The 17,831-nt window shown below is 38.5% G+C and overlaps 1 protein-coding gene across 1 annotated transcript; it reads right to left on the reverse strand.

Annotated features, from left to right (window-relative positions):
- Nucleotides 1-2,368: 2,368 nt before the first annotated feature.
- Nucleotides 2,369-14,660, reverse strand: LOC136283788 (uncharacterized). The gene is made up of 6 exons (XM_066172993.1): nt 14,592-14,660; nt 13,358-13,453; nt 9,630-9,707; nt 5,456-9,254; nt 4,227-5,187; nt 2,369-3,313 (listed from the first exon to the last, which is right to left on the reverse strand). Exons 4-6 carry the CDS (start codon nt 9,204-9,206, stop codon nt 3,295-3,297), a joined length of 4,731 nt encoding a protein of 1,576 aa, XP_066029090.1. The 5' UTR covers nt 9,207-9,254; nt 9,630-9,707; nt 13,358-13,453; nt 14,592-14,660; the 3' UTR covers nt 2,369-3,294.
- Nucleotides 14,661-17,831: the final 3,171 nt, after the last annotated feature.

Raw genomic sequence — 17,831 nt, forward strand, 5'->3', positions numbered from 1 at the left:
GCCAATGACCATAAGGGCTTGGCCGGACCTACGAGCAGGAATATGCAAAGTTGTGAAAAATTTGAAATTTTTTTCTGAAAATTTTTTAGGCAAGGTGAGAAGTATTTTTGGGAGCCACGGTTTTTAACTAAAAATTTTCAAATTTGAAAAATTGAAGCGGCTTTTTACAGACGATGCCTGGAAAGTAGTTGGCAAATTGCGACCAAGCCTTATTTCTCCAGCAGAGCATGCTGTAAATTAAAGACATTGGTCGCAGCGTCACGCAACATTGCGTGATTTTCCAAACGTGACATGCAGTTGCTGCATTATTTTAAAACTTGGAAACTACATGGTCCTGTACTAATAAAAGAGGGCTTCATTTGCAAGCACTGTAGACTACAACATAAGAAGAACCTAATAAATCGCTCTTTCAGTTTTTATCTCAGTGTATAAATTATTTAGCCGGAACGAAAAAAATATTAATATACGCATGAGTTGGAGCCATTCCTGGTCGTCCGCCTAAACTGACTAAATGAGTTTTGTCAGCGGAACTTGTCAGCGGATGACTTTTTCATCGCCGTAATATCACTGAACGACCTCGCTGAACAAGATAGACTCTGCCTTCTCTTCGTTATGTAAGTAGCCATTTCTTGTTTGACTCATCGGTGTTTTTACATTGGTATTTCATTGTTCCGCTTCGAGACACGCGGTGAACAATACTCACGAGCAACGAGTTAAGATATAACTTATTAACTTTTACTATTTTTATCATCCAATCACAGGTCGGAGCCATTCCTGTATTTAGTCGCTAGTCTCCTCAACTGTGGTGGCCATTGTCCTGCACGGAAACAACGTGCGTGACAGCAGATTACGTGAGACCTAACAAGTTTCCCATTTATCACGCGATAATTTCCATTTATCGTGCAATATTTTGATTTTATCGCGCGATAAAAGAACATGTGGCATGTCCTGTATGGGTCACCGTACAAAAGTCATTCTTGATCTTAATCACTCACTAATGTTAATACAGATTCCGTTCATGTAGATTATGTAGACAAAATCTGACAAGCCAAAATTTTTTTTTAAAAGCTGTCTATCGTTACGGCAAAGCTGATTTCCCATCATATCATGCGATAATATCGACTCGAGTACAACTAATTACTTGCTGCAGTTGAAATGCATATTCCTAAGATGAAGCTTAGCAGATAGAAATCAGGACCACCTTGGATAGACAACGAATTTTTAAAGTTAGTAAGGAAAAAGAAAGCCCTATGGAAGTGACTAAAGGTGAATGGATCTGTTGAAACGACCTCTAAATTCAAGTTTTTGAGACAAGAGACTAAGAGTCTAATCTCCTTCAAGTATAGTCCGTATTTGAAGTCCCTTTAAATGAGGTCGTTTGGATCGCTGACAGGGGATATGCGAACCTATGTAATAGATATCATAGATGTTGAGAACCAAACTGACATGTTTTGAGCAAGCAGCTTTTAACTGTAGGGTTAAATACCTTTAACCCGTAAGAGCGATTGGCATCTAATTTCTCCTCAACCCTTTACACCCTAACATCAGTATGCATATTCTCCATACTGTTCTCTATACATTTCCCGAAGCGCTGTCAAGGAGTATTTGTTAAAAAACCAAGAGCTTCATTAGTTGGTGATCATTTCATTGATTCTCGTAACCTTAATGTTTGATTCAGGGGTGATATTGTAAGGAGAAATTAGAAGCTGGTCACTTTTAGGGTTAAAGGGTTAAAAAATCACACCTGAATCATGAATAGAGAAAAGGATCACTAACTAAAGAGGCTCTCGATTGTTAAACAAATTATTTTTTGTTTAATAAATTTAAGTACCTTAAGTACCTTGGGAAATAAATAATAAACATTAAGGAGAATATAGATTCTGATGTTAGGGTGTCCTCCTGTCAGTTCCCCAAGTTATAGACTGTGTGGTGACACCCTTAAATTTCAAGCTCTTACTTGGTGTAAAAAACACTGATGACGTTGAAAAATAGAGAACAAACAACAACAAAAAACCAGAAGAACGTTAACAAGGAAACCAGTATAAGCAATAGATTGATAATGCGATGTTCTGTTATGTGTCCTGTGTCTTTTATACCATGAAAGAGCAAAATTTTAGGAGGTGATTCAAATTAGGAATGGGTGAGGTATTTTCTACTGTTAATTTATAGGGTTTCCTGAGGTAAAAGTGTTTTGACTAGTTTATTTCATTAAGTATGCTTTGCATATGTTCGTTTGCATTTTAAATTTTTTTTCTCATTTATAACTGCAAGGATATTAGAGAGGGAGATTTCCTGGTATTGCACCCTGGTGCGATTGACCATGCAACGATGCCCTGACACACGGGCACCTTACCAACTGACTACTAACAACCACCTACTGGAGGTTAGGGCTATGCCCACAGAATTTCACATCGACTGGACATTGAATCCTTCTCGGTTTTAATTTTATTGTAAAACTACTTCACTTTGAGTGACTACAGCCCACCTTCCCGACAAAAGAAAGTATTTTAAAAAACAAAGTACCGATAATGTCTTCAAATTTCAAAAACATACACAAACTAATTTATATCCGAAAATCAGCGCATTGAATATCCTTTTTTTTCTAAAAAATAATGTTGAAGAAACGATTCCTTCGCGGTCATTCTGGTTCCATCTTCAACCAGGCCGGTATAAGCTATGTACACATCCAATGGATATAAAGTTAGCTGGTTACCCACATTTGAAACTACCTCCTTCATTAGAAAAACACGAGAGAATCACAGGTGGTACCACAAGATATTTCTCTCTTTTTCTCCAACAGTCTTACGCTGTAAAAGTAATTTTGCAGAAAATGACTTTAGAACCTTTCTGAGCCTCAACGAAGAACTGTACAATTTGTCAATACCTTCTCCGTTTTCATAGAGGAATCAATCTCACGAGTTAAACGAGTCGCAAATCAACACTTAATGAGACGCTTGCTGCACTCCGCTTCCATAGAACAATTTTCTTAGCTTGTAGCTGGCTGATTAAACACCAAAAGAGCAATAAAATAGAGCGTTAAATGTTCGTCTTAAGTTTACACTAGGAACAGTTAAAAATGTTTATAAGTCTAAACAAAAATCTTTTGGCAGCGTGAACAGCTCTCCAACTTATCCAGCTTTGCCACTAAAATCATTCTTGTACTCGCTCCAACCTCGATCAGCGGTCTCTTCTGTTCAGAGGTCAGATCGTAACCACTCGAAAGCAAAGGAATCAGCGGAATACAGGTTTTCTGATCGACAATGTCTTTCCCAACTGTAAATCTCTGTAGATGTCTTATTTTGGTAGGTTCAACCTAAAGTAAAAAATTCATCAATAGAAGTTTAGTCAAAGGCAACATCTCATAATAAGTAATAGAGTATTTTCAGTTGTATATTGTAGGTAAATTAACACCAAAACTGCATTTTTCAAGGGCATCTCTTTATTGGGTATTCTCATATGGCATCAGTCTCACTATTCGTCTATCAAAAAATCCTTCGCGTTGGTAAAAGCAAAAATCTTGCAAAGAAAGATAAAATATCGACGTGGTATCACCAAGTGTAACAGTAAAACGCAGAAACGGCTTATTGAGAAAAGTTTGGAAAACAAAAAGTGTAAGAAAACGAGTAAACATACATGTAAACAAAAAAATTCAAGTTGACAATAGTTAACAATTATTCACCGTAGTGGGGGTTAGTGATGGTAGACATTAATCGAGGTTCAGATTTTAGAATCATTTTCACCCATAAAAAATTGTTGAATTTCCAAAATCGAGGAATTTTTTACTTTAGAAATCGTCTCTACCAGATATATTTGTTCTTAATATGTTTGTTGTTTTCGGAAATTGCAACAGTTATGATGAATTGGTAACAGGACTCTGTGTCGTCCAATTGTGTCCGTAACCATACTCGTGATTAGCAAATCAGACTCCCGCAGCTTTGCTGTCGTCCGATTTTGTTTATCACTCGTATGATTACAGAACGAATTGGACTCCATTCTGTCCTATTACCATTATTTATCATTAGTATCATCATAGTTATAATTATCATCATGACTGTTCTTACTACTACTGTTATCATTATTACTACATGTATCATCATTATTATTGTTATCATTATCACATTATTATTAATATCATTGTTGTTATAACTACTATTAATACTATTAACATTATATTATTATCCACATTATTCTTTTTCTGTCTTCAAATAAACTTTGTTTCAACTGACCTTTTCATGTTCGTCTTTTCTTTGTCGCCTGGCAGCTTCACTTGAATGATTTCAAAATGGTTCTCGGAGTTTTGAAGGCCAATTGCGACCAAGCGCTTACAAGGACAAACTGCAAAATTTCGACCTGCTCCTTCCTCTACAATTTCACTAAGGAGATCACCAGATATAACGTTGTATAATCGAAGACAAAAACCTGTTGAATCATTCAAGTCGACAACGCAGTCCTCGTTACTGATGAACTTAATATTATATCCATCCTTGTACTTCAATCGACAAATCACTTTTCCCGAAACTGCGTCGAGGACGTAAGAGCCAGTTTTACCAACACTGACGATGTATTCTTCAGCGGGAGAAAAAGTAACAGCTTGGCGAAGCCAGAGTCTATCAAACTGAAAAGGAATTTCCCATAGCACTCGGTTTTTATGCCACAGCTGCAGTAACTTTCCATCAGTGGTGGTTAGCACTTCACACTTGTTATTACATGCCAAAAATTCACCTTCAAAATTTGCAATGGTTGACACAATTTTTTCACTCGTTGTATCTAAAATGATCACTTCCCGTCTGCGATCATCGTCATTTGCCGTTTCCAAGGCGACTCGTTCCTCTGATAAGGGTACAACATCCCGGACAAAAAAGCCAGTCCACCTTTGCATACAAACAGACAACTCAGGGTTCCACAACTCAAGCGAGTAACTATTTGTTCGGAATAGGACACCTCTTTTGACGGGCACAAGACGAAAATGTAATCTCAAACATACCTTGCGACTAACAATTTTATTTAAAATATCGCCAGTCACAAGATTTATTCGTTGGATCCTTGTACCCATCATAGTGTAGAGAAAGTCACCATTAACAGAGAAAGAAACCTGAGATACGGTATATGGTTGTTTAAAGTAATCATCTTTAACAAAACCGTTTTCCTCTATATCCTCAAGTAAAGGTCCCTGTTGTTCCTGATAATCTAGGATAGAGAGAACAGAATAAGGATTAAGGTAATTTATTGATATCAACTGAGTTGATAACGTAAATTGGCCACCGTAAAGAGTTTAAAAGTTGACGTTTCAGCGTTAGCCCTTTGTCAATCGCTCTGACGAAGGGTTAACGCTCGAAACGTCAGCTTTTAAACTTTTTAAGGTGGCCAATTTACGTTATCAACTCAGTTGATAATACTAATTTATCCTGTTATACTCTCCCACTGACGCAGCATCACAGTTTGTTTAGAAACTTACCCCTTTTAGAGCAAGGATCAGCTCCACTCTCTGATAAGCTGCATAGATCAATTTCCAATAGTTTTGATGGTTCATCGAGTTTAACATCCGCCTCCAACGGGAAAAAAAGTTCCACATTCTTTTGTGGTGGGTCATTAAATTCCCTTCGTTCTTTCACAAGATCATCAAGTCCATCTCTCTTTTCCATAGAGTTGTTAAGTTCCATCGTCTGTTCCACTAAGCCACCGAGTTCAGATATCTGTTCGGGTGGGTCGTCAAGTTCAGCTCTCTGTTCCGATGGATGAACAACTTCAGCTCCCTCTCCTGACAGAACATCGATTTCAGCTTTCTGTTCCAGCATATCGTTGATTTCTGGTGGGTTATGTTCCGTTAGATCGTTATTTTTGGCTCTCTTTGTCGTATTGTCACCGAGTTCTGTGCTTCGTTCCACTAAATCGCTACTTCCACCTCTCCCCTCCCTTACGTCGTTAAGGCTCCACATTTCGATCACTTTACTGGGAGAGGAAACTCTTAATAACATCTGCTTATTCAGTACTAGTGCAAAATCCATAAATGGTGAGTATACACTATTTCTTCCAAATGGATACCAAAAAGGATCTCCTGATAAGAAGCCAATCTCATTGCAACTTTCAAATTCCGAGACGTATTGGAAGTTAATCGACCTAGGAAAGCAGTTCCAATTATACTTTGACTCAGTGTTCTTGTCAATATCTAAACAAAAAAGCTTGGGGTTCGAAAACAAACCAACCTCATCCCCAGCCAAAACCAAACCGAATAAAAACCGGCAGTCAGGAGTTAACTTAACACATTGTGACAGAATAAAAGCCCGTATCAGAGTCTCAGATCCATCGTTCATGTCAATGAGGTATACGCAGTGGTCAGAATCAGCGATCGCCATCCGTCTTCCATCAGCAGACCAAGCAAAAGATACAATATCGCATTCGTGTGCAAAACAACGAATTTCGCTTCCATCTTTTAGACTCCATTGGACGACGCAATTCCCTCGGTTCAGACAGTCCGTCAGCATCGTGGTTTTGCTCTTAGATATTGAACAAACTTTAAACCGGCACTTGCTCGCAGGGAAAAGAGGTTTCACGTCTCCGGCCAAGGTATAACCCTGACACAGAGTCCCTGATAGGATCAGGTTTAAGGTTGGATGGAAAACTACTGACCGGGAAAATCGGAAAAGGGAAGGCCGTCTGACATTTAGGTACCTCCGAAAATTAATATTTGATACCGGCGCAGAACGTGTCCACATTAGCTGGGCAGTACGGAGCGACCACAGATGAGTTGTGCCATCGAAACACTCGCAAACCAGGTAGTCTAGATTTGGTGAGACATCAAAGCAGACCACGCAGTCTGAAGCAAAAAACCGCATTAGAGCATCTGGTCTTTTTTCCTTCTTTCGCAAGTATTCCATATATGGTAAGTCCACATATTTAGTGTTCAGCAGGCTTAATGCCTCCGCAGACAGTTCAGGTCCTCCTTTATTCAACAAGATTTGAAAGATGGCGTGAGGAATTTTTGATAGAGAACTTAAATGCTTCCGCAACAGCAACAATAACGTCTCAAGGGCTTCTCTGTAATTCTCTGACAAAGCATTTGTATTTTCCTTTTCTTGTACGCAAAGAACATCTTCAGTGGCTGCTGTACTCTTCACAGTTAGCTTTGCATAGACCAATTCTAGGTCCAAAACATAATTCTTAACAATGTTGTCGAAGCTACATAGCCGAGCATTCTCTTCTACCTCAAGTATATGCTGAACACCATGCTGCAAGGCATACCTTGACGTCTGTTTCAGTGTTGAACTCTGGATCCCTTTAAGTTTCAATTCATCTAGTTCATCTCTGCAAAGCTTTGCAATGACGCGATGACATTCTTTTCCGCTAACAGTAAACTTCTTTTGCCTCGAAGTAGTCTCCTCCACCAACCAGTCCTTGACTGACTTGTGAAAGAAGTTAATGCACTCACCCTCTATGGGTAAAAGAGCCGAGATACAATCAACTGCGTCTCGTACTTTTTGCTCATCAGCCGATGACCATTCTTTTGAAAGGAACAACTTATAAACAAACTCAACTGGTAATGGTTCTCTTGCTGCCACGATGGTATTTAAAAAATCAAAGAATTGCTCTTCGGTGATTCCCAGTTCTTTGTGCATTTCACTTTTCAGGCGTTTGAAATAGTCTTGATAAACGGAAGAAATACCAGATGGCAAGCCGCTGTTTATCACTTCAGCAACACTCCCACGCGCAGCATTCTTCTTAATGAACTCTGTCAGGTAATAGGTATACAACATGACTCCTTCCGACTTTTCAACAAGCTTCTCTAAGATAGCATCTTGGCAATCGCATTGCAGAACATGTCCCAGTTGCTTTTGAAAGCAAAGCCTAACGTCCATCAAGTTTCCTTGATCGTTTGGGTTCAGCTGTATGGGATTTAAGTCTTGAATCTTCTCTGAGATGTTTATTTCAGGTCGCGTTGTTACCACAAATCGAATCCAATACGGAAGCGTCTTGAAGTAATCAGCAATCACATTTAAAAGCTCATTACGCCCCTGGTATTCACTTTCGTCTAAGCCATCTATAACCATGAGATGGATAGAGCCTGGGTCTTTCAAATCTGAAAGAGGTTCTTTAAACAAGAATTCAAACAGTTCTTCCACTTCCATGTCTCCAATTTCAACGCCCAGATTTCTCGACAACTGCTTCACGATAGACTTCTTGTACTCTGGCAGCGATTCGGAAAGCTGACAGGCTAACGACTGCAGCATCACTTTGGGATTTCTTCGGCGTGCCTTGTTATGCCGACAGAAGTGGCTCCCTGACAATCTTCCAACCTTTAACATCTTTTGGCACAAGACAGCTGAGATTACAGACTTTCCCATCCCCGCATTCCCACTAATAACAATCACTCTATTTGGAGAACTTTTGTCGGCTAACCAGCTCTCAACTACTTCAAGGATCGATAAACGAGTTCCCTCCACATATCTGCTTGCATAGTCATCTATATCACCTGAACTGTCAACCTTTGCCAGTTTCGTAAGGACTTCGTCACCTCTGATGCTCTCCTTCTCGTTGTTCAAATTTTGAATGGTCTGCAGTACTTTATCAACAGATTGCAGCACCTTGGTCTGATTATCCTGCACGTCCTTCAACTGAGATTTTATCTCTCTCTCGCTGTCAGCCCACTTAAGCAACGCATTTACGAACTCTTGCTCTCCACAATTCTCAGCCCTCAATCTATCAGTTTCTGCCTGCTGCAAGCCAAGAGCAACAAGAACAACACTGATCTCCTGCCACAGAGTTGAGAAAGTTGGATCAGCAATACCAGTTGTGGTGACATGGCCATATAATTTATTGCGGTAAAACTTTATGCGAGCAAGATTTGCTTCAAGGGAGTTGTCACTTGGAGGTGGTTTGTTGTGCCATCCAGAGTGGGGTGGGGAGAGACCACAAATGTTGGTTAAGAGAAGGAATAAAAGAGTAATATCAAATGTTTGGGAGTCTGGAGGAGCACCGCTTGGAGGAAACAATAGATCCCATTGAGATTTGTGTAGGATCTTTCTTCTCAGCAGATTTTGAAGGGTCGAATAGTTTGCATTCAACGCGGCTGAAAGACTTGCTGGGGGATGATATCCATTGAAAATGCTCTTAAGAACTGTTGTTCCGCCATCGATGAGAAGTCGGCTAAGCTTGGCCCCGTTTGTCCTCTCTACTGAACTGGCAAGAGGTGAAGGAGTGGCTGATGCCATATGATCCAAAATACAAAGATTGATTCATCAGGTGTACCTGCACGTGTTCTGAAAGAAACATTACAATTGCGTAATTGCTTCTCTTAGACATGTACTGGAAAGAGGAGCAAGACCCTTCGGTGGACATCTCTACCCTACTAATCAGCTTGGCTCCTTCAACACCATTTAAGCCTTTACACCCTAATGTTATTATGCATAATCTCCATACTGTTCTTTATACATTTTCTAAGGTGCTGACAAGGAGAATTTGTTTACTGATCAAAAGCTTCTTTTGTTGGTGATCATTTCCTTTATTCTCGTGACCTTAATGTGTGATTCAGGATGATATTGTAGGGAGAAATTAGATGCTAATCACTCTTAAGGTTTAAAGGTATCCTCAGTTCATACTTGTAAGATACTATGAGTTGAAAGCCTTATGGTTACCTGAGCTTCCCCAAGCACCATTTGCAATTCTTTTTGTGGTATTCCAAAAGCTAGCTGATTGGTCAGACAAGGAGACACCTAATGGAACAAAGTATTCAGGATGAGAGATTCCTGGAAAAAGTCACATCACATAACAATTTATAAGAAAGTTATTAATAGCATTTCACCACTGAGCTGATCAAAATGTTAACCAAAGGTTTTGTAATGACACTAAATTCACTGCTCAGTAGAACACAAGGATAAGGCTTCCATGCCCTTCCACTAGAAAGGCATATAAGCCTAAATCTCACTTGTAATCAAGCAACTACAGAACAACAGAACTTATTTTGGGTCAGAGGAGGTAGTACCCCACTGCTTTTGACTGCAGATTAACCACAATGACATTTTCCTTACAAAATAACCACATTACATGTAACAGGATCACACTCAAAGAGAGTGGACATTTTCTTACAGTCAGTTCTGCACACATTCAGTATTGTGATCTCGACAGCATATCCCAAGCAAGAGCAACATATTGTATTAAATAAAACCCATGAAAATGTCTTGTGAAATACTTTCAAAGAAAAAAATTATTTTCTATCTCTTTTTGGCATTAAGCAAACAATATATTTGTCACTCCCGACTCCCCTGAGTAGGATTTTGTCATTTTCGCGGTCACGTGACCACGCGAGCAATCTTGTTGTATTCGCCATGTGCTTTCAAATGCCAGATTTATTTGTTGTTAAATACGGAGTTTACAGAGCTTATTTCGTTTATTTTAAACCGAGAGGCCATACAGTTCGGTAAGTGGACATTTGTGGACATTTGTAAACGTTTTGAAGAACATATAAGACATTGGACATTTATATTTTTTGCAGAAAACCACTCGCATCGCCTTTATGTAAACAAGGAACGTGTCGATTGTGAGTTTTCACTGTGTGCCTCGGATTGTGCAACTGTGTTATATTTTTGTGGTCCGTGGCCGTACGGACTTCGAACATTTGGAGATATTTGTGAATAAACCAGTACGTTACTGACAATATTGCAACGTATCATGTTTATCACAATTACTTCAGACCAAGCCAATTGATTATAGTAAAAAAATGTTTTTTTCTCCAGAACTTTTAACCCTTTACACCATGACATCAGTATGTATATTCTCCTTACAGTTATCTAAATATTTCCTAAGGTCCTAACAAGGAATTTGCTTAACAATCAAGAGCTTCAACAGATGGTGATTATATTTTATCATCATAACTTTTAAGTATTGTTTAATTCACAGGTGAGGGGGGGGGGGGGGGGGAATTGTTGCTGGTCACAACCGGGAGTTAAAAAGTTAAATGTATATACCACTTGTTTCTAGTTTTTTATCAGCATAGTTTTGTGACTCTTTTTTGAGGATGTGAAACACTAATGTAACACGAGCCTTTGGGCATTACTGTATTTTTTCAGCTGTAAGAAGTTTCCAGTTATAGAAACTCGCAACTTGAGAAATTGACAATGTCAACATGTCAGTTAAAAGACCCATCATTAGTCTTAGTGATTCACACATACACAGTAAGACAGAGAATTTTGTCAACTGAGTTAGGGTAAAGCCAAAATTCTATTAAAATGATAAACAAACACTGTGACAATTATGCTGCACCAAAATACCTTGTGATAAGATGCACTCTGAGTTTTGCATATATTTTCCAGCAGGGAAAGGAAAATTTTCTCATAAAAACAGTGCACCTCATAACCAAATAACCATCATACAATAATCTGTATACTGATCCTTACAAATGAGTCACTCTGTAGTTGAAGTGAACATTAAATTTTTTTTAAACACTTAGTTAAGTATAAAAGAAATCCTGGAGCAGAATAATGAACAATCTTTATTCCACTCAAAAAATTAAATTTTTTCATCTCTCCTATTCTCCCATAATGCCTTCCAAATGGCTTATCCTTGCAGAATGCAGTATGGCATGCCACATATGACTTTAATTTTAGCCTGGCTTGTTTTACTGCCAGAAAGAAATGCCATTTTTTTTTTAAAATTAGAATAACGAACCATTACATTGTGTATAATAAATCATTTAAACTTGGTATTTTTGGGTTATGCGATATATGACAACAACAAGTGTAGGGGAGGCAACTGAAAAGACAGAGAAGTATCAAAAGTGTAAAATGAAAAACAAAACTTTTCCTTTTCCTTTTACGTATTGGGTATACCACTAAACTGTAGCTTAAATTGTAGCTATCAGAGCATTGATTGTTGTAAGATTATCACCTTGACAAAAACAATACAAAGACAAAAAGTTCCAAAAGTTGCAGGAGTGGTAAATCAAGTCTGATATTGGAGGGGGCCATGATTTTATGCCTTCAGTGTGCAGATCTTTCAATGACCTTTAAGTTGTGAAAATTTTAGAAAAAGTGATTTAATATTGAACATGTGATGACATCATGTGCTACATAGAACTCCTGAGCATAAAAAGGTAAAAAATGTTTTCTCAAACCAGCAGGTGGAGCATTGAAGCATAAAATGCAAAGACCTGGGGTCTAGTTCAAACTATTTGGACACTGGCTTCACTTAAATGCAGGGCATAACATACATGTACATCTAGTTGGGGTGAATGTTGGAGACACAAGATGAAACAAACCTTAGACCATGGGTTAATTAAAAATTAACTTGGGTCAAATTTCAGCACACAGTTGTAAAGCTTAACTGCTATTGAACCAGATATCTGTGGCATGAAAATCCTTCTAGAATTCAAGTTTTTAATGACTATAAACCTAACCCTGGATTAAGATAACCTTGGGTCAAATTTTAGCACACAGTTGTGAAGCTTAATTACTATTGAACCAGATATCTATGACATGAAAGTGCTTCTAGGATTTAAGTTTTTAATGGCTGTCCATATCATAGAATGAAAAGTGGTTTGCCTTGCCACCAAACCAATATCCTCTTCATTTTATCGTCATTATCTAAAAATAGGAACTCATTCTTGGAATCATGCAATGTGAATTATTGGAAAAACAGATGCACATGTATTTATGTTTAATTAGGTGCTTGTCCTACACATAAGTAGACAATATTTGGAACTTGAATAAACCAATCTTCAAAAGTTTAAATGCCAGGGGTTTTGCCTGGGAGGGGAATGTTGAAGCTCTGAATTGACTACTGTGTAAGGGAAAACTAAACTTAATACATTACTACTCAGAGAAATCTGTTCAATTTGCTGTTCCATTACATTACAGTATAAGTCTGTGAAATATTCACAACTGAAATTATACAAATTTTCAAGATCTCACCCTCATATGAGGACCAAGTCCTTTAGCAGTTCTACTTTAACTAATTAATTCATTGCAACAGAGGAAATCAATCAAAACTCATGGAAAGTTAGGTGCAAAAAAAAACCATTGTGAACTTCTAATTTTGTATTTAAGAATTTCCAATTGAAAGTTATGAGGTTTGCATTTTTGCTAGTCCTCTATTGGGGAAAATAGCCATTTTATCTGGAAATCTAAAGCAGGGGATGTTAATAAAATATCAGAACAAGATGAGATCTACATAAAACACGATTACAGGAATGTAAACCAAATCACTAGGTTGATATCGATAGGAAAGCGTGTCTGGGGAAAATTACCTTCGGAAGCGGCATAAAAGATTTTGGGATAGCTCACACCTACATTCCAACCGACACACTATCAATTAATTAGGTGTATTATTTTCAATCGTACTCATTTGTATCATCAAAAACGATGCTTACCTTTAGTAGATGATTTTAAATGGTAGTAGATGATTTACAATGTTGTGTAGCCAAACTATGATCCTGATTTCTCTGATATTTCAGTCAAAGCAAAGCCTATAAGACATAATTACAGTACACTAATGTTTTTCATTGTTAAACACAAAAACTTCACCGAAACACTGACTGTATTTCTATGAATCGAACCACCGTGCAGTGCGTAGAAATCGAACGAAGAAACGAGCCTGATTCGAGTAAAAACCAGCCAAATTAACAAACATCAGGTTTATACATTGCTGAAAATACAGCAATCAGTCATAATTATATTCTCACTAACCTCACTGGTGAGAAAAAGGTTCAGTTTTATTAAGAGAAACAATGGCAAACTAGGAACACGTCTCGTTGTAGAAAATGTGCTTAATACCGAAAGAAAATGCAACTATACTCGAGTCGAGTACGGAGGACCAGGAGACTCGAATTGGCGGGGATCTAAAGGATTACAAAATAACATGCCGTCATGACTAAAGTCATTCATAGCCTTAGTCACTCACTGATGCCATCACAGATTCCTTTTATGAGTCATGCGATTCCTTCCGAGATGTATTTTCCATACTACGCAAAATACTTCGCTCAAAAACCCTTTCTTTTCTCTTTCCTTTCTTAGGCCGGTGAAGGTCGAAATGAAATGTCATTATGTTAGTTCCTTCAAGAAATCTTCCAAATCATAAACATTTTATCAAAAGTTTTATGATTGAATCTGTTAATATTACAAAAATTTAAAAATTTACATTTAATTCAACTTTGCGATGCGATGATCTTTGAATTGATTTCCTCAAGTCGAGCCGGTCGCTTTTCTTGAGAGGTAAATTAGTGTTAACAACTGAGTTGAAAACGTAAATAAGCCACCGTAAAGGGTAAATAAGCTGACGTTTCGAGCTTTAGCCCTTCGTCAGAGCGAAGAATTAGGTTCCCATTCGCAAGTACAGATCTGTGCACCTATCACAGATGACATCAAACTGCTTCATATAACGAATGATCGCCACAAAATGGTCATATCGTAAAAAAAATTTACTTAAAAATGAATTTTTACGTGGCGACGAATGAAATCAAAAGCGGAAGTGATTATAGATGTATTGGTTTGATGCCTAATGCATTTCTCTACACAACAGGCTATTGAAGAAGAAAAAAGTGAATGATAACGAGCTTATATTCCCATAAATGATAAAATAAGCGAAAAAAATATTTTCAATCTAACCTTTTGGGAAAACAGGTCAACAGCCTTCCAACGATGAAGCCAGATACCGAGGAATCCAGCGCCTCGAAATTTCATTTTCTTTTCTTTTCCCTCATTGAACTCTGGGACTGATTATTATCTCAGCAAATAATCCACTTCTAATCGTCACGCTATACAAACGCTTTATGGAAAGTAATAGTTATCGTTAGGTGTGTTTAGCAGAGAGCCCCTGAACACGGTTGTAACGTCAGACTTTTCGAGCTTACTGAGAATTATTTCAAGAAAGCAATTAAGTAATTTTTTTGTGTTTACATAGCCTTTTCTAAGCACTCGGACGATTGGGAGAATTCTCAAAAGTTTTGAAAGCGCCTCAGGTTTGCATGACTTGAATTCTTCTAAATCCGCTGTGTGAACACGGGAAAAGTCCTCTATCGATTAACTACAGGTATCAGATAAGCAAATTTTAACATGCACTTTGACCGCATTTTTCGTGATCTTTCGGCGGAGAAGGACGAAAAGTTGACCTCATTTTTACGTTATCTGTGACTTACTACGGAACAGATGTCACGCAGTCACTTTTCGGGAAGTTTTAAGCATTAAAATTGAAAATGAACCCATCTGTCTAAAATCAAAAGAAACAGAGAAACACTGTGGGAGGGGGGAAGAGGGGGGAGACGGGGGAGAGGGGGAGGGAGGGGGAGCAGAAGCAAGGGTGTAAGGGATAAAAATGGTTTGCCAACGCAGAGTTTTGCATTTTCAGCAGTAACGAGTCAACAATTTTGTGGTCGATTGTGGCTGTACCTTTTACTCAGATTTATCCTACATTATAGATAAAATTGTTAATGCGTAACATTTACAACGGTATCGTGAAAGTACATCCGGACGAAGGGACGGTTTTCGTGTCAATCTGCTTTTTCGCTTCGAAAAGAACATATGGAAAGAATGCGAGCAAGACAACATTTTGAACTTGAGGTCATGATTTAACACCTCAGTTCCTTGGTGAAATACTGCTATGAGTATTTGACGTCTAAACTCGTGCAAAACTCAGGCTTGGAATGATAATTCAAACACACTTATCCTTGACACTTACAACTGGCCTAAAAAAGTTTTGGTGAAACCACGCAAATTGTCATGTAAGACGATTTTAAATGGGCGATTTCGCCTTATTCGTACGAGCGGTCGTAAAAATTCCCATACAAACTCTTATAATTCCGCCATGTCTCTTATTCACAAGATGATCATCTCACAGCTGGAGCTTGGGCAACCTGTGTTTAACCTGTATTTTGTGCTGACAGCTTCATAAAATTCCTTTGACAAACTGACAGTGGTTTCAATATTACAAAATTAATATCTCGCTTACGTAACGGAACGTTGGGGAAAAAACTGACTAAAGGCCTATTTACACGGTACGACTTTGTCGCATGCGACAAGCTTACGACAGGCCTACGACATGACTTAGGACAATTTACACGCGCACGACATTTTCACCTACGACATGCCAAAATCGCGTGCAATTCCACTCGTTTCGGCCGCGGTCATTGTTTCAATAATTTGCAAGAGAAGGAAAAGAACCTCTTCCTCGCTCCGGAGCAACTTCAGAATACCCCGCGCAGACCAATGGCGCAAACTTGCGGGAAAAACAAATGACCCCTTCCACTGGAACGGATACAGATTTTTTCGTCAAGAAGTGAAAAGGGAAATTCGTGTGGCCGAAAAAGTTCACGTCAGGACTCAGATCCTGGATAGCAATGGAAACCCTAATTCAATTTGGAAAATAATTAACCGGTGTCTACCACGTAAACAACAAGATAGTTTTATGGCTTCTGAGGATCCCACTAGGTTAGCTAACGAATTAAATGATTTCTTCACCTCCGTCGGCAGTATTACTGCTCAAAAAGCCAGGGACTTATCTTTACATCATGGACTTAGTGTAAATTTGGACGTGCCGACTCCTTTACACATATCCACCGACGTTAGCCCCGAATTATTCGTTCTCCATCAAGTCACGGAAAATCAGGTAGAAAGGGTGATTAGAAGCCTACCATCTAACAAAGCTCCTGGAATGGACAAGATATCCTCCAGAATTCTTAAAGACAGTTTACCCAGTACGCTAACAACAATTACCCACATTGTGAATAACTCCTTTGTTACCAACACATTTGCACGTGCATGGAAAACAGCAGAGGTTACACCTATTCTCAAATGCGGTAATCCAGATGTCCCTAACAACTATCGCCCCATCTCATTATTACCAATAGTCTCAAAAGTCACTGAAAGGTTGGTACATGGACAACTTATGGAGCATCTAATTAGAAATAATAAACTGGCAGCACATCAGAGCGGAAATAGAAAGCTTCACTCGACAGAAACAGCTCTGTTGTACGTTACAGATCAGTTGCTCCAGGCTATGGATAACAAGAAAGTTTCCATCATGGTCTTATTAGACATGTCTAAAGCATTTGATAGTATTCGACACGACATCTTGTTATCCAAGCTACAAAATCTCGATTTTTCCCAGGGTGCGTTGAACTGGTTTCAGAGTTACCTTTCTAACCGACAACAGTGCGTTCGAATAGGTGACGCAGTTTCTAAAGTACTCCCACTTGAGTTCGGAGTTCCGCAAGGCTCTATTTTAGGTCCGGTTTTGTTTACAATCTATGTTAACGACCTCCTTTCTGTTCCTAAACGTTGTCTATCTGCCTCCTATGTTGATGACTGTAAATTGTACTTGTCCTTTTCACCTGCCGAATTACCCACGTCCATCCTCGCCTTAAACGAAGATCTTACGAGAATATCTCAATGGTGCTGTAAAAACTCTCTTTTGATTAATCCGGACAAAACTAAGGTTCTAGCTGTTGGATTACCACAACTTTTAAAGAAACTGTCATCATTCAGTATAACACTTTTTGACAAGGAAATAACACCTGTGCCTGTCGTTAAGGACTTGGGTGTTCTTCTCGACACACACCTCAGTTATAACCAACATATCACTGAGATTGCCTCTAAATGCCTTTTTAAATTGTACCAAATTAACAGAATCAAACACCTCCTGGATAGGAAAACACTTCTGTTAGTAATAAATTCTTTTGTCTTTAGTAAACTCCAATATTGTTCAACTGTCTGGAGTAATACCAGCAGCAGCAATATTGACAAGTTACAAAACGTCCAAAACTTTGCCGGGCGAATTATTCTGGGACTAAGAAAGTATGACCATATTTCGGATGGGTTGCGATCGTTGAAATGGCTTCCTATTAAAGAGAA

Source organism: Pocillopora verrucosa, chromosome 10 (genome assembly GCF_036669915.1).
Source record: "Pocillopora verrucosa isolate sample1 chromosome 10, ASM3666991v2, whole genome shotgun sequence".
NCBI lineage: Eukaryota > Metazoa > Cnidaria > Anthozoa > Scleractinia > Pocilloporidae > Pocillopora > Pocillopora verrucosa.

Coding starts and splice junctions, on each gene's coding strand:
- LOC136283788 (XM_066172993.1), bottom strand. CDS start 9,206: ATGGCATCAGCCACTCCTTCACCTCTTGCCAGTTCAGTAGAGAGGACA. Junction 5,188..5,455: donor TGATCCTTGCTCTAAAAGGG/GTAAGTTTCTAA, acceptor TCTCTATCCTAG/ATTATCAGGAACAACAGGGA.